The sequence below is a fragment of the Parasteatoda tepidariorum genome, chromosome 11 (genome assembly GCF_982258835.1).
Source record: "Parasteatoda tepidariorum strain Cologne lab strain chromosome 11, Ptep-v5.0, whole genome shotgun sequence".
NCBI classification, from domain to species: Eukaryota; Metazoa; Arthropoda; class Arachnida; order Araneae; family Theridiidae; genus Parasteatoda; species Parasteatoda tepidariorum.
Genome location: NC_141765.1, coordinates 76,365,094 through 76,388,348, shown reverse-complemented (window position 1 = coordinate 76,388,348; position 23,255 = coordinate 76,365,094). Strand labels below are relative to the sequence as shown.

Below are 23,255 nucleotides of genomic sequence, written 5' to 3'. Positions count from 1 at the left end.
TTTAAATATTTCTATTCACTTGAACTTATGTACACTTTTTACAATGCTATCTAGAGGCTATCCAAACATGTACAGTCCGATCAAATTTTTTATGCTGAATTGAATAAGATATGTAGAATTCAAGCTGATAGGATTAAATTAACTTTGAAATTTCTTCATAATTCAAAAATAGTATTTTATGTATAAATATTAGTCTTTTTGACTTAAGTTTGTTTTCATTCGATTAAGTGAGAAAAAATGCTTAGGAAACAATACCTAACTTGTCTGTATAGCAACACGAGATGCGCATGTAAGTGCAAGATTGTACCTTCGATACACAAAATCCTTATAACTTCTTAAAAATTTATTTTATCAATTCTTGTTTTATCTCAAACATTTTAGCATAAGAAATTTCTTCGAAAAATGTACCTCACATGTTCAGATAGCTCTCTTCATAGCGATATAAAAAGTGTATACGTAAGTATATGTCAAAAGAAGTACTTTTTCTTTTTACACACGAAAACCCTTTTAAATTTTGAATTATTTGTTTCATTGACTTGTGTGCAGTCTTATTCGATTCAATGTGAAAAAATGCATAGGGAACAATGTTCCTTGTTTAGATAGCAATATCAGTTGCGTAAATATGTACAAATGTATACGTTTTCTAAATTATTCGTGAAAGTCTTCATTCTAATAAGTGTTAAAATGGAAACAATGCATGAAGTGAAATGAAGGTCGTTTACTTTCAATAGTCACACTATTTGGACCACATTTTTGCAACTCTCATTTTAATTCGACTGAAAAATGCATCTTAAATAGAGTGAAAGTTCTTTTATATAGGAGAGTTATTTTGATTTAAAATACTTCTATAGACTAGACTGTTTGTAGACTGAATAGAATAAAAGGAAGAAATTTTAAAAATGCTCGAATAACAAGTTTTTGTAAAAAGAAAATAAAAGTTAATTTTAATCATTAGGATGCCACCGTAGTGCATAAAAACCCGGTCTTTAGAGAAAAAATATTCTTTTTTATTTTGTTTCAATAAGTTTTTGTTTGAAACTTTTACTGGTCCCTTATCTTAAATAGTTTTTGCGATGAAACGCCCATAGTATTTTTTCCTAAAAGACTAATTTTCGTATGTGGTAGATAAATTTAGTAACTTTCTTTTTGAATTTAAAAAATACCGCTTTAAAAACTGAAATTAAATTAAGGAAAAATAAGAAAAAAATAATAATTGCTAAATTGCACTATCTAGACAACAGATATGAACAACAATATGAAATTTTTGCGACAAATTTGTTACGACTAAAACAAATCATTTTGCTTAGTCAAAATAAATACTAACTAAAAAATATTTTACTATAAATATATATGCTGAACCCTAATAACAACAATCATTTGCGCAAGCATTACTTGTCCCCTCTTAGGTGTTTTCCTAATTTTTGAACAAATTTAAATATTTAGTTAGCTTTTATAGACAATTCATGGTCTTCACAATAATATTTTAACTTGTCATATATTTTGAATGCTTGATTAAACTATAATATTTCTTTCACAAAAAGGCTCAAAGACAAGATAATGATGTAATAATTTTCATTAATTAATTTGGTGATGATGGAAAAACTTTAAATTGTTTACCTAAATCTAGATTTTCATGCAATTTGATGAATAAAAAGGTGCATGAAAATTAATTTCCGTCATACAAATTTCTAATTCTTGCTTTAATTATTTATACCTGTGTAATTAAGAAACGCTTAAGAATTTTGTAGATAGAAAATTGAGTTCTTTAAATTAAGTATCTTAGAATTTACCTACAACCCTTGAAGGTGCTTTTTTTAATGGGTGCTTTTTAAAAGTGCTTAAATTTTCTTTTTCGAAAATGAGATTTTTTTTCTTTACCATGTCGATTTTCGCCACGTTTGGTGCTAAAGCGTGATTTTCACATTGTAGTATTCAACTTTATTCACAATTCATTCTACCACAATCTATTTCGGCGTACCGTTGGTCCATAGCGTATGAAAGCTCCAATCATTTTATGCGTTTGATGAAATACTTGTGCATGAGCGTCTACCGAGCTGGGTTTGGTGAGATTATTGCACTCTCATGGTGCAACTCAGCTGCATTTTGCATGATATTCTGAATTTCAAGCTTCATTTTCCACCCTCTGAAATCGAGACAAAAAGTTGTTTGATCATTTTTTAATGGCTAATATAATCAAGAAAAGAGTTCTTTGTCAGAAACTAGTTATTTTATCATGTTCATGTAAAGTCTTTGAATATTATTTCGCATTTTGTTTATGTAGATAATGCTTAAAAATATTTTTGAGTGCTTAAAAAGTACTTTAAATGTTCCTTTTTTTTTTTTTTTTTGAAAGATTTGACTACGCACTCTGTAAAAGCTACGATGAAATAGCTGTGCATACATACACTGGTATGCAAAACTTAAGCAACAAGTGCGTTTTTTGTCATAACTCTACAAGAAATCATCCGATTGACATGAAATTTGAATATGATGTACATTATTTTGTACTTAAACGATGGTAAAAGAATAATGGCGCAGAAATGAATATAGAGCTTAAAGTAGGGTATGGAACAAAAAAAAAGGCTTTATTTGACATATAGTGGCGTTACAAATGATTGCCTGAAGAAGCGTAAGTACAACTGACAGATGTTCCCTAGTATGGGATATGCCCTCCCCTTACTGTAATTGTTGCTTGGCATCGTCTCTCCATGCTAAGCACCAGATTATCCAGGAGTTCTTGGGGTAAACGTCTCCATTCCTCCTTTAACGCATCTTTCAGCTGATGGGTATTACCAGGATGATACTGTCGTGTCGCAAGACGTCTCCCTAATGCATCCCACACATGCTCTATGGGATTTAGATCTGGAGAGTAAGCTGGCCAATCCATTCGTGTGATATCTTCATTTTCCAGTAGCTCTTGAACATTAGCAGTACTGTGTGACCGGGCATTGTCATCCATAAAAATGAAGTCTGGTCCAATGGCCCCTCAGAACAGACGCACATGGGGTAGGATTACCTCATTGCAGTAGCGGTCTCCAGTTACAGAACCTCTGTCGAAGATCTGAAGCTCAGTCTGCCCGTTCAACATAATGCCACCCCAGACAACTCTAGGGCCACCGTAACGATCTCTTTCCGCGATGTTATTGGGATGAAATCGAACTCCAACCTCTCTCCAGATCCACTGACGTTGAGAATCGCTTGTAGCACTAAAACGACTCTCATCTGTGAAGAGGACGCGACTCCATTGATGAGGTGTCCAGGTTTCGTGCTCTCTGCTCCACTCTAAACGGTGCCGCCGATGGATAACTTTTAAAGGTATGCAGTGTTCAGGACGTCCAGCCAATAAGCCACCTTTGAGGAGGCGTCTGGCCACCGTAAATCTTGATACTTGTCGTCCTGTGGCTGTGCACAGTTGCTGAGGTATGGCGCTCGCTGACTGAAAACGGTTTCTTTTCGCCTGGGGGACGATGTAACTGTCTTCTCTTGGTGTTGTTTTCCTTGGACGGCCACCACCAACCTTCCGAACAGCTGTACCAGTAGTTTTAAAGGCATTCCAAGCACGAGAAACAGCACTTTTGTTGATCCCAAACTCTTCGGCGACACTGGTCACACTACGTCTCTCCTCAAGCTTCCAAATCATTCTTCCTCGAGTAAAGTCGTCTGAATGATTTCTTGAAGACATGTTTCACAAAACAAATCACTTGCACTTGCAGCGAATGTCTTTAACTACGGTGCTCTTCATCCTTTTATCACAGCTTTGACCTGCGCGCCGACCCACAAGGTTTACGTACACTTACATCACCTACGACGTTTTATTTTTAAAATTTGCATACAAATAATCTTTCTACTGAATTACTTGCATATTATACTGCAATTTCATGGCTTATCTTATACTTTGTTGGGGAGCTGTGACCGAAAAACCACTTGTTGCTTAAGTTTTGCACATCAGTGTACTACCAGTTTTATCTTTTTTAATACTTCAACGGATGCGAGAGCAACTGTGTTAAATTTAATTTCTGTAATAATTTCTGTAATAATAGTAATTTCTGTAATTCTGAAGTAATAATAGGAACATATTACTTCAAAGCAAAAATAAACAAATAAATAAATAAAAAAATGTAAATTTAACATAATTTTTTTTCAATCAGTACAATTTGAGTGAATATAAAAGAATTATCTCAGTAATAGAATATTATATTAATTGTAAGACAAATTCGCTGCCCATTTGAACTCTAACAGCCAGAAAATGAGGGATTCTTTTTTTTCCCCCTAGTTTCTCTTTGTGAAAATACATTTTACTACCACTTTTTATTTATATTATTCTCTGTCATATTTGTTACAGAGCTTAGATCTTAGATTGATAGTTTTACACAACGAATAACCTAAAAATGTCGCTACCACTTTTTATTTATTCCTTTAATCCGGGATAAGAGATACTTATTCACGTGGGTTGACACGTTTACGCAATGACTAAAGTTGAAAATTTTGCTGCCACTTTTTATCTATTTTTTAAATTTGGGCCTGCATTTACTTCATTGTACAAATTACGCAATGAATGTTCCAAAAGATGCTTTACGTAAACCTGTTTTTACCTATGCAAAATATTGGCGACATTCTAGTTCTGTACCAAATATCTATTTGTCTTTTAGGCTCATTTTAAGCAGTGTGAATTTTATGAAATTTCGTCTCAGAGGTTACTTTCGCACGTTAAATCGAATTCAATAAGAAAATTTATATGTTTCTTCTGAAAAAGTTTGTTTGTTCACCAAAATATATATCTATGCAGTTACTGTTAGCTGTTATGTATAATTTAAGAGGAGATATTGTCATACAACTTGAATGAAAACTTGAACTAGAATGAAAATCCGTCCAACTGTTCAAAAGTTATGATCCATTTCCCCCCCCCCCTATCCTACTGTATATACTCGTATCAAAATTACTCCCTTTGTCCTAAATTAGTTGCTACACTTCAATACTTTTGTACCGATACTGATGAATTTATTACAGAATTTTTTAGATTTCAGGGTGCTATGCTAACTACTTACCCTTCATAAATCAATACTCATAAATCAAAAGTTCGCCAATAATCGCATATACTATTTTCTTAGCTAGAGGACTATAAAGGCCGCAGATTATGATGAATAATTGTTTCTTAAATTTCAGTTAGTTTTTTTTCACAGTGATGCTATGTCATATACAGTTAAAGAGATTCTTCTTTATTAAAGATTTAATATTTTCCAATTTAGATAGAAAATATTTCTTTAGCAGTTTCTTAAAATTTATAGTTAAAAGTCTTTATAACAATTAGCAACATATGCAATGTACGAAAGATATAATAAGTATATTTATTTACTTAAAATAATTCATTAATGAGAAAAAGAAAATTTTTTTTCCAATCAGCATTAATTAAAAAAATAGTGATAGGTAAGTAAACTTTTCGAATTCTTTGCCATTTCGCATTTTTTTGAAGCATATGATTAGAATCATTGATTCGCAACTAAGTCGTTTAAGTCATGTTATTTGAATCAGTGATCCAAATTACTAGATTCGAAATGAGATCCGAATCACTGATCTGAATAACTCGATACGAATCTGTGATTTGAATCAAGTGATTCAGATCACTGATTGATTCGAATATTGATCCAAATCACATAATTCAAATAGGGATCTAAATAGCATGATTCGTATCAACGATCTAAATCACTTCATAAAAATCAGCTATTCGAGTCATTTGATTTGAATCAGTGATTTAAGTAACTTAATTCGAATCATTGATCCAAATGGCATGATTCGAATCACTGATATGAATCGCATGATTTGAATCACTGATCAGAAGAACTTGATTTGAATAGTGATTTGAATGACTTGATTCTAATCATTGATCTGAATCACATGATCCGAATCAGTGATTTGAATCATTTGATTCGAATCAGTAATTAGAATCACATTAATCTTAATCACGTGATTCGAATGACTTGATTCAAATCAGTGATCTGAATCACTTGCTTTGAATCATTGATACGAATCAGAGATTGGAATCACTTGATTCGAGTCATTGGTCTGAATCACTGGATTCGAATCAATGATCTGAAACACATGATTCCAGTCAGTGATTTGAATCACTCGATTCGAATCACTTAATTTGAATTACTGATATGAATCATTTGATTCGAATAGTTACCCAAATCGCATGATTCGAATCAGGAGATCGGAGTCATTTCATGATAAGAATCAGTGATTCACAAATAGCATTATTCGAATCAGTGATTTGAAGCACTTGATTCGAATAATGATCAAAACCGCGTAATTCGAATATTGATCGAAGTTACATGATTGAAATCATTGATCCGAATTGCATGATTTGAATCAATTGATTTGAATTGCGAATCTGAACCCTTTGATTTGAATATTTATCCAAATCGCATGATTCGAATCAGTGATCCGAATCAAGATCCAAATCTCATTCGAATCAGAGATTTGAACCACTTGATTCGAATAATTTATCCATATCACATGATTCAAATAAGTAATTTGAATCGCTTAATTCGAATCATGTGATTTGGATCAATATTCGAATCAAGTCATCCCTTGAGCAACCACGGCTCAACCTTATTAGTTTTTTTTTAAATATCCGTCGTTGAACAGCCGACCCAATTTTGTGTTTACGATTACTAATGTTCAACTCCGTAGCCTTGTCATTTTGAACCAATCCAGAAGACAAGGAAGCTCCTGGATCAATACCCCCAGAGGTATTGATTTGTTACGGGAACATGGAGGACTTTGCGACTCGACAGATTTAACGTGCATCAGTCACCATTTACTACAAGGTGAGTCTTCGGTCGGCGCGGATCGAACCGACGAACTCTTGGACATGGGCCCAGTGCCCCACCCACCAGGCTATCCCGGCCCAACCTTATTAATTTTATTTTATTTTACAACCGTCGTTGAACAGCCGACCCAATGTTATGGGTTTACGACAACTAATGTTAAACTCCGTACCCTTGTAATTTTGAACCCAATCCGGAAGACAAGGGAACTCTTGAATCGAATATTGGGAGAAATTTGCCTTCGTGGAGGACTTTTTGATGGAGTTAACCGGCATTTGCGTTACATGGAGAGGAAGATCACGAGAACCTCTTACGGTTAGCCTGACGCAAGGAGACCAACCTTCTTAATTTTATTTTTTATTTTATGACCGCCGTTGAACAGCCGACCCAATTTTTGGGTTTACGACTACTAATGCTCAGCGCCGTAGCCTTGTAATTTTGAACCAATCCAGAAGACAAGGAATCTCCTGGATCAGTACCCCCAGAGGTATTGATTTGTTATGGGAACATGAAGGACTTTGAGACTCGACAGATTTAGCGTGCATCAGTCACCATTTACAACACGGGGAGTCTTCGACCGGCGGGGACCGAACCCACGAATTCTTGGACATGGACCCGGCACCCCACCGACCAGGCTTTCCGGGCCTAGTAGCGGCAATTTATCAGAATTATTGTTGCACCGCACCTGTGGACCTGCTACAAGGGGAGTATTAGTTGATTATGGCAGTAAATGGAAATCATTTGTCATAATTGCATGTTAATCTGTCAAACCATCGTTACTTTGGTTAGATAATGGGTTTGGTGTTTACCAATATCTTCTAGTGGTTCCATCATGGTGTTGTTCATCGCCTGTAAATGGAAATCATTTGTCATAATTGCATGTTAATCTGTCAAACCATCGTTACTTTGGTTAGATAATGGGTTTGGTGTTTACCAATATCTTCTAGTGGTTCCATCATGGTGTTGTTCATCGCCTGTAAACTATTGAATTTGAGAAATTAGTAACATGAGAAACAAACTTGTCTAATTTGGCTTACTGCCTTAGAACACGATTAGAAACTTATGTTATCGCTAATTGATTGCGTACCCTATGTTGGTGTTTTAGTTATTTGGCCTAATTAGGTCCAAATTGTTTAGTTTGCACCTTGAGAAAGTCACAGAGTGCTGCAGTTAGTGTTTGAGAAAAGTTGTGTGTCTAATTTGAGCCGACACCTAGATCTTGGATACCCTTCTGTTAAAATTATCACATCAGATGTTAATTAGTTATTTTACATTGATTGACTAGCAGCGTTACATTACAGACTCAAAGAATGGACATCGACAATAACAATATAAATTAGCTAGTCACGTCACAGGTATTTTTTTTAATTATATATATATATTTTTTTTTAAAAAACATTTAACATAAATGGCCATCACGGGTAGCTGAAAAACTCCGGACTCACTGCCTGTCCCCAGGGAGTGGGAGCAGGGTCAGTCGTGAGTAGGACTGGGCTATAAATCGATATATCGCGACATATCGATTTAACGCCTATATCGGCAAACCGATACAGCGACTTTCATTCCAAGCGATGCATCAGAAATCTGATTTAAGCCGTCGAGTGAAGAAGACGATATAACGATATAGCGATACACGCAAGGACTTTCTCTTACGTTCCGATGCCAACTCGCGCTGTGGAAGACGATATTGTTTCGTTATGTTGAGACGGCCTTGACTGATGAGCGGTAGAATCAGAATCACTTCTGAGACCTTATATCGTTATATCACATGTTCGTTTTCGCAACTTCGCGATTTGAAATCGTTTCTTGTAGATTATTTTCAATGGGATTAACTTCGTGATCGCCGTCGTAACCTTGTTCTGAACGCAATCTATTATTGAAAAGAATTTATAAAGAAAAGTTTCTTCATTAATTAGGTAAGTTTTTTATTTATTTTCTGACAAAACTTTTTTTATAGTTTTAAATGTGAAAATTATCGGAAATCTAATTTAAGGCAACCATAAGGAATTAAATTACAAAGTAAATAAATTTGTTAGGTTATTTTTTTACTTTCTTTTAATTTATTAAAAACCTTTCGGATAAAACTTTTAATAATTTAATGGGCTTCTATTACTGATTTTAAATTTATAAATCTTGAGTTGTTTTTATTTTTAGAAATAAAGTTAAAACAAAACTTATTTTTTGGACATAAGTCAATAAACTTTATTTGTTCAAAAGAATTTGAAAAGTTTGCGAATTTTATTCATTTCTTTTTTTTTAATTTATCAATTACTACTTCGTTTTATTAGAGAGTAAAATCATTATTTGTTTTTAATTTTCGTTTTATATTATTAGTTAATTAGCTAAATATATTACCGAATGTCACAATTCTTTTGTTTTTATTTTTAAGAATTTAATTAAGAAACTTTGCCTTACTTTGTTTTTCGTTCATAATTCGGTCATTATTTAATTTAATTTAATTATTTATATGAAATAATAATAAAAATAGTGTTTAAGAAGCATTTTTTTTTCTAAAATTTATTTAGCTCTTTGTTTTAAGCATACAAATAATTTTTTAACGAACTTATTTTTTAAATTTTGTTCCTATGCTGTTAGGTAAATATATTGATAAATTTCACTTTTATTTATTTTTTTATTTTTAAACTAAGAAATCTTTTGTTATTTGCGTGATCATTTTTAGAAAATATAACAAAACTTGTGTTTACTTCTTCATTAAGAATTTGAACATTACGATCGAACTTAATAATTCTGTAATTATTTACGCATAATAGTACAAGCAAATATTGATTTGTTAAAAAAAGTTTCTTTTTTTTAAAAAAAAAAAAATATTTTTAACACTTTGTTTTAAGTGTATAATGAATTTCTTAACAAGCTTTTTTTTTTAATTTTTTAAATTTTCTTTCAATAATTTCAGCTAGATATCTTTATAAAATTCCCTTTTTATTTTTAAACTGAGAAATCTTTCAGAGAACGAAAATTTTAAGAAATTATTACAAATCTTATGTTTACTTTTTAGTTTAAAATTCGAACATTTTTAATTTTAAACTTCGGCTTTTAGTCAATCTAACTTTTATTTTAATTAAAATATATTTTGAAATTTTAAAATCAGCTTTTGTTTAATAACAATATTTTTTTTCATTAAGGGTGTTTTAGGGGTTAACTTAAATTAAGACTGCTTATACCTTATAAACGATAAAGAAGTGCAAATATTTCATTCTGTATCTACACACATTTTTTCTATAAATATTTTAAGTAAGATTTGTACATCTTAGTTAATTTATTTAATATCTTTCTTTAGCAAAACATATATATTTTCAAATTTATAAATTGATTTAAATCAATATGCGTATGAAGTCTTGATAGAAATCTGACTTTCTGTGCCTTAAAGTAAATGAAATTCAGAAATACTATATCGCGATACATCGCTATATCGCGATGCAAAACTGACGATATATCACGATATATAATTTCTAATATCGCCCAGTCCTAGTCGTGAGGCGTGTGTGGTGATCAACTACGTTGACTGCTATTGTGAGCCAGTCCGTGACCGATTGTGGGGTATGTATGTTTTGTTTATGTTGTGTTGTGTGTTTTACCAATTTTTAGTATGGGTGGTAGTTGAGGCAGTGCTTTGGTGGAATGTGAATAATAAAACTTATCAAAATCATAAATGGTGGTAACTTATTAGGAATTAGTAATTAAGTTGGCTGATTCATCCCCCACTTTTTTAAAAAAAATTTTTTAAAAATTTACTCGAATAGCCATCACGGGCAACTGAAAAGTTCCTAGCACATTGCTTGAGCAGGGTCAGTGGTGAGGCGTGTGTGGTGATCAACCACGTTGGCTGCCATTGTGAGCCAGTCCGTGGTTGATTGTGGGATATGCGTGTTTTGTTTGTGTTATGTTTTGAGACTATGTTTCGGTGTTAGTCATAGAGATTTTGGGAGTTTGAGAGACATAGGGATATCAGTTAGGTTGTATTTGGCCAGTTTTTTACTGCTATGGACGCTAGTTGGTCTGCTGAAGACCCAGCTGTTGTTAAGCCCTTGTACCCTGGATAAAATAATCATGATATAGATTAGTGTATTATATAGTGTATTATATATATATTATGTGTGTACGTTTATCGACAGTTACTCTTGTTTGTGTAGACCGAGCTTGAGGGCTTTTTTTTTTTTTTTTTTTTAATTTTTTTTTTATTTATTCATTTATTAATTTTTTTTTTTAGCCTCACGGACAACAGCTTGTGTTGACTGACTGCCTGCCAAATGTTTGTTGGTCAGGGATGGGGCCAGAGTGTGTTTTTATGTTGCAGCAATGGTTTGCCTGGAGCCCTGACTCCTCATGATTGTATTTGCTGCCAGTATTTTTACAAAGTTATTATTAGGTTTATGCCATATTGTCTGTGATGTTCCTGGTTATGGCAAGAATATTTATTAGTTTTTGCAATTTGCTTGTTTTTGAAACTGTCTGCAAATATCGTTCTGCCTTGTTCATTGGGTTTTTTGAGGTGGTACGATTCAGTTAGTGGGCAGTCATGTAGATAGTGACTTGGGGTACCTGTGTCATCGCATGGGCATGTGTCTGTGTTTATTCGCTGCATCCTGTGTAAGAATGCGGGGAAGAAGCCAGGCCCGGACTGGCCAGTAGGCAGACCGGGCAAATGCCCGGTGGGCCGGTCTGACCTGAGGGCCGGTTGGGCCGAACCAGCAGCGCAAATTTCTTTTATACATTGCATGAATTTCAAATAATATTGCGCAAATAATAATAATATTAAATAACATATTTATGATACATGTAGTAATAATATTGTTTTAATGTACAGGGTGATTCAGACCATGCGTGCCACCCATTTTTTTCGAGAATGGAGCAAATAATCGATTTGAAATAAAAAATCTAACAACTAAATCGACCCTAAGGAATTCAATAGTGATATTGCTAATTCCCGGAAGTACCGGAATTTGAACACAATTTTGATTTTTTAAATGGAAACCTATATCTTATTTGGCATCCCTGGAGAGGGTTTTCGAAAAAAAGTAACTTTTACTTGAAATTTTTTTTATATCTCTTGCCGTTCTCAAGATAATAGATACGAAAAAATTTTGATTATTTACTTCAATTTATCATTTTTACCAAAAATAATTAACTTAAATTATCAAAATCGCTTCAATTTTTATAAAACATGGGAAGAAAAGCACAAATGTGTTTCAATTAAGGTATAAGACATTATGACAAAAAAAAAAATTTTTTTTAATGAATATGTCAAAATCTATTTAATATGTATTTTTTCTTATCTATTATCTTGAAAATAATAAGAGATATTAAAAAATATTTTAAGTAAAAGTTACTTCTTTTCAAAAACTCTCTCCAATGAAGCCAAATAAGATATAGGTTTCCATTTTAAAAATCAAAGTTGTGTTCAAATTCTGGTAATTCAGGTTACTTGCGGGAATTAACAATATCACTTTTGAATCCCTTGGGGTAGATTTAGATATAAGATTTTTTATTTCAAACCTATTATTCGCTCCATTCTCGAAAAACATGGGTGGCACGCATGGTCTGAATCACCTGTATTTTATAACTTAATATTAAATTAGTTCCTGGAGATACTGTTAGATGTCGTTGTTGACACATGATAAAATCAAATAAATAAATAAATGTCCGACTGTGAGTCTTTAGTGCTGTGTAATATTCTCTTTCTTTATTATTTCCAGTATTGCACAAACGTGAACTTTTATTTTATCCAGTAGAATTTTCTACAGTGTGTGACTCTTCACTAGACTTATAATATAATGTATTATTTCTTTTTGTGTGTTTTTTAAATTCTATTTGGTAAGTACCTATTTTTAATTTTTATTTCTATATTGTATAGGTATTAAGTTCCAGGGGTTTCCTAAGGATCGTTATCGACCCCCAACCGGTCGAAGGACCTTTAAAGGGGGTCTATAAGGACGAAGGAGTTATGGGGGTCTATTGTCGAATTTATACCGTACTAAAACATTAAAAGTAAAAACTGGTTTAACCTCAGAATTCAATAGCATATCTATTTGAATAATATTTGAATACACTATACACTTCATTGTCTTCTAGTAAAAATCGTAATAGGGGTGCACAACCTGCGGCCCTTCGATTACTGAAGTGCGGCCCGCGAGAGCTTCTAAACACAATAAAAAAATTTTAAAAAATGGCAATTTTTAATCGCACTTTTAAGTCATCACGTTTTGACACAATCAATTTTAACAGATTCTTTAGTAAATGTACGTTTAACGCGCTTTCTTTAAGCCGATTTTATAGTAAATATAAATGATTTCTTTTTAAACAGTTATTTCCGCTTTTCTACGTGATTTCAAAAATCCCGAATTTTTATTATGACGCGAGTTTCAGATCGCAAATTTAAATAATCACTTTTCTTGCACTTTATTTGTGACGATTTCATCTTAAATCTAAGTGATATTTTTTTTTTTTTTTTTTTTTTTTGCAATTCTTTCTTTTTTTTCAACAATTTTTTTCGGCAGTTATTGCTACGCATTCCCACGTATTATAAAAAATTCCAATTATTCTATTACGACATGCAAATTTTAAATCATGCATTTGACACGCTTTATTCGTGCTGAGTTCAGCATAAATATATATTTTCCCACTTATTTCTATGTTTTTCCGCATGATTTTGACTATCCCGTTATTTAACTATGATGTTATTACGACACGTGATTGTTAATCGCGCAATTAAATAATCACTTTTTGATACGGTATTTCGGTACAGTTTTATCGTAAAACCTAGTTATTTTTCCTTCGTTTTTATTTCCGCAACGAATATGATTTGGTCGAATGTGGTAATGAATTGTGATTTGGTCAAAAACCAAATATTCGGCAAAAAAAAGAAGAAAAAATCGACTGAACGCAGTACAATTGGGGCCAAATAGCAAAATCTTTTACTGCTACTAAACACTGAAACTAAAATTTTAATGCTCAGAATAATATTTCCTGGAAAAACGTATTCATAAATTAACTCTAAAAAGAACGTTTTTGCCAATCAAGGCGAATCAAGAACGTTTTTGAAAATGTAGAAAAGCGAAACAGAGAGCATAAACATCAATCTTAATTTTTGAAAATTTTTTTTAAAGCTGAACATCTCAGTTTTTCAATTACCAGAAAAAGCCAAGAAAAATTAATTAAGTCATCAGAAATGCTATTAAAAGTTACTGCGTTATAGTGAAAACGTCTAAAAAAAGTTTTTTTTTATTTAAAGAAAATAAAAAGATAGAAAAAACGTTCTTAATTTTTAAAATGAAAAACTTATGCTGAGAATCTCAATTTAATTTTTTCTCATTGCCATAATTTTAGAAGAAAAAAAATTTCTATAAAATGAACTTTATTAGTAACTTTATTTTTAAAAAAAAATGCTGAGTTATAATAAAAAGGCCTAAAAAAAGAAAAACAGAAGAAACAAATTTTTCTTAGTTCCTGAAACAAAACTTTAATACTGAAAATCACACTTTTCTATGTTACTGGTTATTTATATTACAGTGCAGGGAAAGAGTGATAATAAATTAATACTATGAGACGTTCTGTTAAAATGCTGGGTTATAATAAAAGCAGCAAAAAGTGGAAAAAAATCCTTCTCAATTCTCAAAGTATCGAAAAAATTGACAAAATTGTCTGATTATAATTTTTTTTAAAAAAAGTAATATTTATAAAAATTCAAAAATAAAAGAAACTTAGAAAAATACATTTCTAAAAAATATTCTGCCGAATATTTGACTGATCATTCAACCAACTGAATTTTTCACAGAATGGCCAAATACTCGTTACATCCCTCCCTAATTTAAATGCAATGTTATTTCAACTTGAGAAATTCATAAAATGGCGGAAAACGTGAATTTTTAAACTGCTCACTGTTTGTAGTTTAGATTTAAATTTTTTGTTGCTTAAGTGATCTTTTTCGATAAAAAAAAGGAAAATGTTTACGATACAAAAAATCTAATAATTAATAAAATAAAATAGCAAAGTACATTACAAAATAAGCATTGAATTTTATTTTGAACTATCACAGTTTTGCTTTTATTTTAGGCTTTTGTTTAAAACCTATAAATTTTCTTCAATTAAAATATTTAATTTGAATTTATAATACTTAAATATGACTAAACTTTTTCCTATTTTCATTCTGTGGGCATTGCAGTTTTTTTTTTTATTTATTAGAATTTAATTCTAAAATGAATTTTCGTATTGCATGATATGATAAAAAAAAACATTTCTTTTCTTCAATGTTTATTCATTTTGATAAATCTATTGTTCATATAATAAAAATAGCAAGTTTTTTTTTTGTAAAAAAAAAAGTATAAGTTTTTTTATTTTTGAATGAATTCCAATAATGGAACACTTCAAAGTTATTGATATTACTAAGTTTATTGATTAAAAAAATGGAACGCTAATGTTTAAATAAACATTACTACATTTGTCATTAACATGTCTAAATACATGTGCGGCCCTTCGTTATCCAACCAGCTGTGCAAGTGGCCCTTCACTCAAAAAGGTTGTGCACCCCCAGTAATAAAGTTGATATTTGTTTGTATAGCAAATTGTCTAATACATATTGCATTTATTCATGCAATATTTTTTCATATTTTGATTGGAAAATTAAAGAATTTTTAAGAAACAGCTATTCTTAATGGGCTCTTAATCTTGTAAACTGCTAAAGATAAATGTCTGTTACTAAATGTCTGTCATTTTTAAACTCAGATTCAACTATAAAGCCGTTATATGTCACATTGATTACAAGTTTAGAGACTATACAACAAAATTCAAATTTCAAGCCATATATCCGTGCAAAGGCAAAAATATTTTTAGAATCATTTTGCAAATATGAAACAGTAATCACCGCCAAAATATTCTCAAGAATATTTGAATTAACTACACCGATCTCCCAATATTCGCAAACCTCTGGTTTAGACATCTTAAAAGCTTTTGGAATGGTATCACAAACGTGTTCAGAACTAAAAAAAGTAGTGAGAGATTTTGAAGGTGTACAAAAAGTTACAAATGATTTTATTATTCGCGTAAATAAGGAATTTGAAGAAACTGAAACTGAAATAGAAATTCAAACAAAGTTTCCACAAAAAAGAGTGAAGAAAAGAAAATTCATGCCGGTTGAGATAGCGTCGAATGAAACAGTTTTTGATGATGAAAACACTGCATTTAAGATAAACGTCCATAACATTATTTTCAGCACAGTTGTAGCATCAATGGAACGCCGGTTTCCCGCAAATGGAAAATTGTATGCTGATATTTCCTATCTAGATCCGAAACATTTCCCTGAAATATGTCTTAACAAGCTTCAATCTGGCGAACTAAATGAGTTAAGCAAACTCTTGCTAAAATTTGATGAAACAGCTATAGATGAAAATTTGTGGATTGAACTAAAAAAATTTAGCTTTACATTGGGAAAAACTGAAAAATTCAGACCTAGAAGATTATAAAATAATAAGAGAAGATCATTCAAATGAAGATAATAACGACTTTACTTTGGAAACACAAGAAGAAGTAAGTCTAAAATGTGAAACACGCAGTGCGTGCAAAAATTGTGTTATTTGTTGCTACAAGATATTACAGATATTCAATTTATTGACCAATTCTTACAATTTAATTGGTCCAGCATTAAAATTTTTACTAGCATTGTCAATAAGTCAGGTGGTTTGGGAAAGATCATTCTCCACATTAAAAGCAATTAAAAATCGAATGAGAAGTACTTTATCTTCGGATAATTTGAATGCTCTCATGGTAATAGCAATAGAAAACGATCTATTAATGAAATTAGATAGCGACGACAGAATCGATGAAGTGGCAGAAAATAGTGAGCTTCTTCAAAAGTCATTAAATTAAATTTTAATTTAATGACTTTTGAAGAAGCATTAAATCTATTTTTAAAAAAATGTTTAGATAAATCATTCATGTATGTGCAGTATAATAAATATTTTTATTAACTCTTCATCTTTCACCATCCCCTCCGCAGAGGATCAAAATTGTGATGGCATGTCTTCGGATCATCCTCCAGGATGTTTCCCAGACCGTCGCCAATAGCCTAACGTGCAGCTCTAGTGCGACGTAAATTAACAACAACAACAACAACTTCATCTTTCACCTTTTTGATTTTATCAACCTATGTTTCCTCATAAGAACCATGTATTTTAAACTGAAATATATTCTATAAAGGATTATTAAGCAATTTTAATCTACTTTCTTACTTCGATAAATTAACTTACGTTCATGAGAATTTATAAGTAAAAAATGTCTAAAAATTATACATTAGGGGAGCCACGTACGCCTCGCGCACACGGTGTTTATCTGAAGTAGAGGGCCGATATCTCCAAAATGCCCGGGCCGATTTTAGATCCCAGTCCGGGCCTGGAAGAAGCCATGTCCTGTAAGGAATTGTATTGCTGCTGGATGGTCTATAAGTTTGTGTCTACTTTAGGGTAATATGATTTTGTTGTATAGCCTTTTTCATTTTCGTCCCAATATGCTTGCTAGAAGTTTTTGTGTGATGGTTTTAAGTTTATTTCTTAGGCTCGATGGTAGAAGAACACCGCTGGGAATCCCGTGACCTACTGCTGCATCTTTAGCCGCTAAATCCGCTGCTTCATTACCTATGTTACCTGTGTGCGCTGCCACCCAGTGTATTTGTGTGTTGCATTTGCTGACTAGGTGTTCTAGTTGTGTTTGTGTTGTTGCCACGTGTGAGTCTTTTTGTTTCGTTTTTCAAATAGCGTGTATACTAGCCAGACTGTCTGTCAAAATTGTTGCATCTTCGCAGCTGTGTGTCCCTAACCAATTGATGGCTTCTTTGATGGCTAAAACCTCTGCTTGAAACACTGTGTTTTCTTGTTTTAGCGTAAATTTGTGTGTATCTGTAAGTTGGTTGTTGTGGTAAACACAGAATGCAGCTCCCACGCCATTGTCTGTTTTGGAGCCATCGGTGTAGATTTGCACCGTCGTTGTTTTGCTAGTTCTAGTACTTGTTGGTAGGTTAGTGTATTTATGGCTAGTCTTATGGGCCGGGTGGACCACATGTGTTTTTATCTTTTGTTGATATTCACCCGCTTTTATGTTGTATTGTGTGTTTTCATGATTGAATCTTAGTGTGTTAGCTAGTAGTGCCAACCTTATTAATTGTGAACTTTGAATTATCCAGTAAAATATTTTTACCTTGCTCATACTCAGTTTTCAGGCCAATCCAAGGTTACTAACTAATCAAACGCGCTTCTGTACTTCAGTAAGAATGGGCCATAAAATGATCCCACTATTTACACTTTTATTTTCATATTTTGAAATCTGGCAAACTTGTTACGAAAATATTTTAAATTATTTTTCATAGTTGCCGAGTTGCCGATAAGTGGAACTATATTTGAATTAGCTTCTCGCTGATGCATGCATGACATTTTGTATTTTATTCTGTATTTTATTGAATTTTTTTTTTTTTTTTTGTTGCTAATATGTTCTATTTTTGTTTCGATCTTTTGGCACACTTTTTTGCGGCTGTAATCGTGTGTTCTGGTGACGAAATTACTTTTCCTTATTTTGCTTTATAATTACTTGATCTAACAATTATCTTTTCCTCATTTTTTTCCGACTTTTTTATTTTTTTTATTTTATTATTTTTTTTCAACATATCTTAAAAATATTTTATTTATTAATAATTATTCTTCTTCTTTTTAAAAAATTTATACAAATTCTTACCGTGTTTTCTTTATATTTTTAACTTTCTTTCATATATATATATATATATATATATATATATATATATATATATATATATATATATATAGTTTGTCTATAGTAAGAACTCCCCCCGCTACTCAAAGTCAAAGTCTAAAGCCGTCTGCTGCATTGGAAATAAGAATAACTTATTTCAGTAAGAGGAGCTTCGTTGATTCACTATATAGGAACTTCACTATATAGGAACTACTATATTGGCCGAATCTGCAGCCAGTAGGAGACAGCTGATTTTAAGAACTTTTTTAAGATTAGCATTGATATTTCTTTCATTATTTAAAATGATCGGTTTCTATTTTTTTTAAATATAAAAAGAAGGAAAAAAAGTACTGACGTTAAGGGTAATAGAGGTTTGTTTTATGTTACTTTTTAATTTTACGCTAGTTTCTCACTATTTACGCTATTTTTATAAATGTTTATTAATTTTCAGATGGATTTAAGATTCATATAATTTCTAAACTTACACATTTTTGGTGAAACAGATAATTGTTTCTGGTGAAATTCTTAAACTTTATTTTTGAAGAGTAATAAAAGTTTTGCGAAAGATAGAAACAATTCAAGTTATCCATCCCGGAGAAATTTTCACCGATTCATTAGAATTTTTTATTATTCATGCTGATGTTGTAAATTCTTATGTGTAGAGATTTTAATCTATATTATTTAGTTTAAATGACTTATTTGGCTAATATAAATGTTAACATTTTCTATCTTTTTTTTCTCTTTAATTTAGAAACGTTTTTTTTTTTTTTTTTTCATTTTTGGTCAGGGAGGTATTTTTCCATTTTATTTACAGTTTTTTTTTTTTTCGTAAATAATATGTGAAATGAATAAATAAAAATAAATTAAATTAAATTAAATAAATAGGTAATAAGTTGCAATGCGTTTTATTTTTTTGATGTTCTTTTTTCTTTCTCTCTTTTTTTTTCCTATAGCGGAAAGCAAGTTACCGCAACTAGAATGAAATCTAAAACTATCAAGATAATTTTTATCAGCACTCATTAAACCACCTAATAATTTCTAAGATTTTCTTTAAAATTGCGTTTTATTTTTTATTATTTTAATGCAACCTGTATAGTTTTTCTCACCATTTATTGAAAAAAATTTCTGAGTATTAGCATATTTATTTTTACTTCTTTCTTTTTTAAAAATCAATTTACATGTGTAGGAAAGATGAGTTATTTATTAATAAAATGTGTAAATCGAACTGCTTTAAGCAATTTTATAAAAATTTCCATTCTGAGTAATTGTTCTCATATTTACCAACATTATTTATTTTTCAAGGAAATCTGAAAGGAATTTATTAAAATTAAAGTGCATCTGAAAAAATTAGGTTAAAAAAATGAAGAAAGAAAAATAGATAATGAAACTTATTAATTTTTTTTTTTTTTTTTTTTTTTTTTTTTTTTTTGAAAAACGTTTCCGAAACAGAAATTAAAAAAAAAAAAAAAGGCTCATCAAAAACATTATTATTAGACAACTTTATTTCTTATTCAGATATTTAAAAAGGCATTTATTAAATTTGAAACGCATCTTTAGAAAATAAATAAATAAAACAAAGAATGAAAAATAGAAAATAGAACTTACTAAAATGTTTTTCTTTTGTTGAAAAACGTTTCTGAAACAGAAACTTTTGAATAAGTAAAAAAAAAAAAAAAAAAAAAAAAAAAAAAAAAAAGGAATATAACTATCTAAACAATGTTTCAGGTGCGAATGCTAATTTCTCTTCCCTCTAAGCCTAACAAAATAGACCGAATAAAAAGATTCCCTCGCCGACCTGGGCCAAAACCTGTCCTAAACAGTGACCCCATACCCCTATTTGAAATAGTTATACCTCGTAACCATAGTCACCGGTCCAGATCAATGGCTAGGGGAGTTCCTACTTTAGACAAACTGTAACACCATTTGATTTTGTTACTTAATACGCCTTCATTTTTGTGTTAAATGCAGCATATCAGCTGTTTTTTAAACTGTGTATTTTACCGACTTTTAATACACAGGTATGGTTTTTAGCTTCAAACTATTTTATTTATCGAATTTGTGTATCCAATTGTCTTTATTTTTCAGCCTTGATGGAGTAGCAGAGCTATTCACTATGACGTATGCAGGCAACTCTATCTTTAGCTCACCAACGAAGCAATCTTCCCTGGATGACATTATAACTACCTTCGAGAAAATATATGACGAGTTTATGTCGTCTGAGAGTCGTCGATCTGATCAAAAAAACGAGTCTTCAAGTGAGATTTTAAAGCCAACTGAAAATAATCCTTCAACAGAATTGGAAATCGTTAAAAATATATTAGATAATTTAGATTTTAAGAAGTATCGGAGAAGAAATTCTCTTCAAATGGAAGAGTTTACAAAGCCATTTGGTTTATTTCGAAGTTTATCCTTTACTTCAGAAGTTCATCATATGGTAAGTTCTTTTTATAAATAAATAAATTCTATTTTTTAATTATTGAGTGCTAATGAAGACAAACCAAATTGCACATTAAATTAAAAGCAAGAGTATAAATATTTTTTCCTTTTCATTACTTTGTGTAAAGGTCATTTATTATAAACGGGTGTAATACAAACCTTATCCTTTGATGACACAAGGATCAAGTACATTCAATTAATTTTGTTTACATATTACATGGTAAAAAGTTGCTTTAAACAATGCTGAATAATTTGCTCCATGGTATTCCTTCAAACAATTACTTATCAAATTTTGCTTAAAAATGTAAACAACTAAAAACAACATGAGTTTAAAAAGCACAGTAATTATTTATAACAGATATTTTTTTTCAGCAATGAGAAAATTGCAAAAAATAAATAAAGAAAATACATTTAAGCACATTATTTTAAAGTATCATATAACGTTCCTTTCACAACGAAAGAAACCCAAATGAAAGAATTCACTCTTTTAAAAAAGAAACATCAATAATTTCGAGCAGTTTGTAATTGCAATTTGTAAATCTATTATTAATTTCTAAGCCATTTAATAAATCATTTTAAATTAATAAATGTAAAGAAGCAAAAACAAAAAAAAAAATGGAAATTAATTTGATGAATTTCTTAAAACAATTATATCTTTTCCCAGTGTTTTACATTAAGGAGTAGAGTAGAACTAAAAATCATTCAATCAATATATATACTGACTTTACTACAATTACAAATAGTGTATTAAGTTTCATAACCAGTATGAATATTCAAAACAATTCTTCTAAAGGTATTTTTCTACAGATATTTTTAATAATGATTTTATATTTGTATACATGTTCTCAAATTAATTATAATTTATAAAACAAATCTAGGAATTTTAAACTTAGAATTTTTTTCATTCATTACTGAATTTTTATTTTCCAATCAGTGCTTAGCTATGTATAATAAAAATTACATTAAAAAATTACAAAACTAAACAGTTTGAAGCAACATAAAAACTTTTTAACATTTGAACTGAAAATTATCGATATAAATTCAAGAACATTTTAAAGTGTATTTTCAGTTATAGGGAATTTATTTTTTAAAAAATAAAACCTGCAATTTTTCAACGGTTTAACATATTATAGCTAATTTTTTTCTCATTTTAATAGGCTTTTGTTATGCAACTGAGGATCTACTAATATTATAGTTTCAATTTGAAAAAATAGTTTTTGCTATTTATTCTTCTTAGTGAAAATCGTTTTTTTTTTTTTAATTTTTCTTTTTTAAAAAGGGAAATTAAATCAAAACAAAATTTTAATTTAGAAACTATTAAATTACATTGATATTGAAAAAATTTGCAATGAAAATTTACCAACGGAGAAAAATTTAGCGCAGTAACATTATTAACATCTAAATTAACATCTAAATTAACATTTTACTAAGTAATATTTTTTAAATTGTTCGATGTTAAAACAGAATATTCAGTAAACTAAAAAAAAATAATTTAACTTCACATAATTTTTTTAATATACAAGTGTACATATTTATGTAGAAAAATAAGAATACTATAAATTAAAAATAAATCATAGCAATAAATTAATAAGTTTTAAAATTCTGTGTAAAACTAAAATAAATGCTAGGAAATTAAAGTTGGTTGTTTTTTTAAAGAAATTAAATGTAAAAAACTTATTGCTTTCTTATATTATGTGACATTTCATTTGCTTTAAATTTGAACGATTCCTTTTATAGTTAAAAATTGTTTCGGTCGTTTTTAGTTTCTTCCAATTTATCCCGTTTCTTCCATTTCTTCCAGTCTTCCATTTCTTCTGATTTTGAACCAATTTCTCCGAAAGAAATAATCATGATATACTAAAATTTTGCATGGTATGGCTGAGGTCTCTTAAAGGGTGGTTTGAAAATACGTTTACATAAACGTATTTGTGTCTTATGTAATAACAAAAATTTGATCAGTTGTAAACAGTTGATATGTTTTGCCATTTTTACTTTCAAAAATCAATTTCTAAAAATTCGAAAAAAGACATGTTTTAAAAACTACTCAACAATCAAATTTCTAATGGAATATTTTAATTCAAGAATGATTTCATAGAAGTATCCAATAATAAAATCATCTTTTACCTCCCCCATTTTGAAAACATTGCAAAATTTTCAATTTTTTGTCTCCCATTCTTACAAAAAATGTGTATAGTATACTTGAAAGATTACAAAAAATGTATAAAATTTTGTTCTGTAGAATAC

The 23,255-nt window shown here is 30.5% G+C and overlaps 1 protein-coding gene across 5 annotated transcripts in view; it reads left to right on the top strand.

The window, feature by feature from the left end:
- LOC107452153 (rho guanine nucleotide exchange factor 17) overlaps positions 1-23,255 on the top strand; it is a 314,558-nt gene that overhangs the window by 17,038 nt on the left and 274,265 nt on the right. For all 5 annotated transcript variants that reach the window (XR_015430560.1, XM_087155432.1, XM_087155433.1 and 2 more), the window contains exon 2: positions 20,661-21,009. Coding sequence is in view for 4 of the 5 variants with exons in the window: in XM_087155432.1 (XP_087011558.1) it covers positions 20,689-21,009 (321 nt within the window). In the remaining variant the exon portion in view is untranslated. The remainder of the gene's footprint in view (positions 1-20,660; positions 21,010-23,255) is intronic.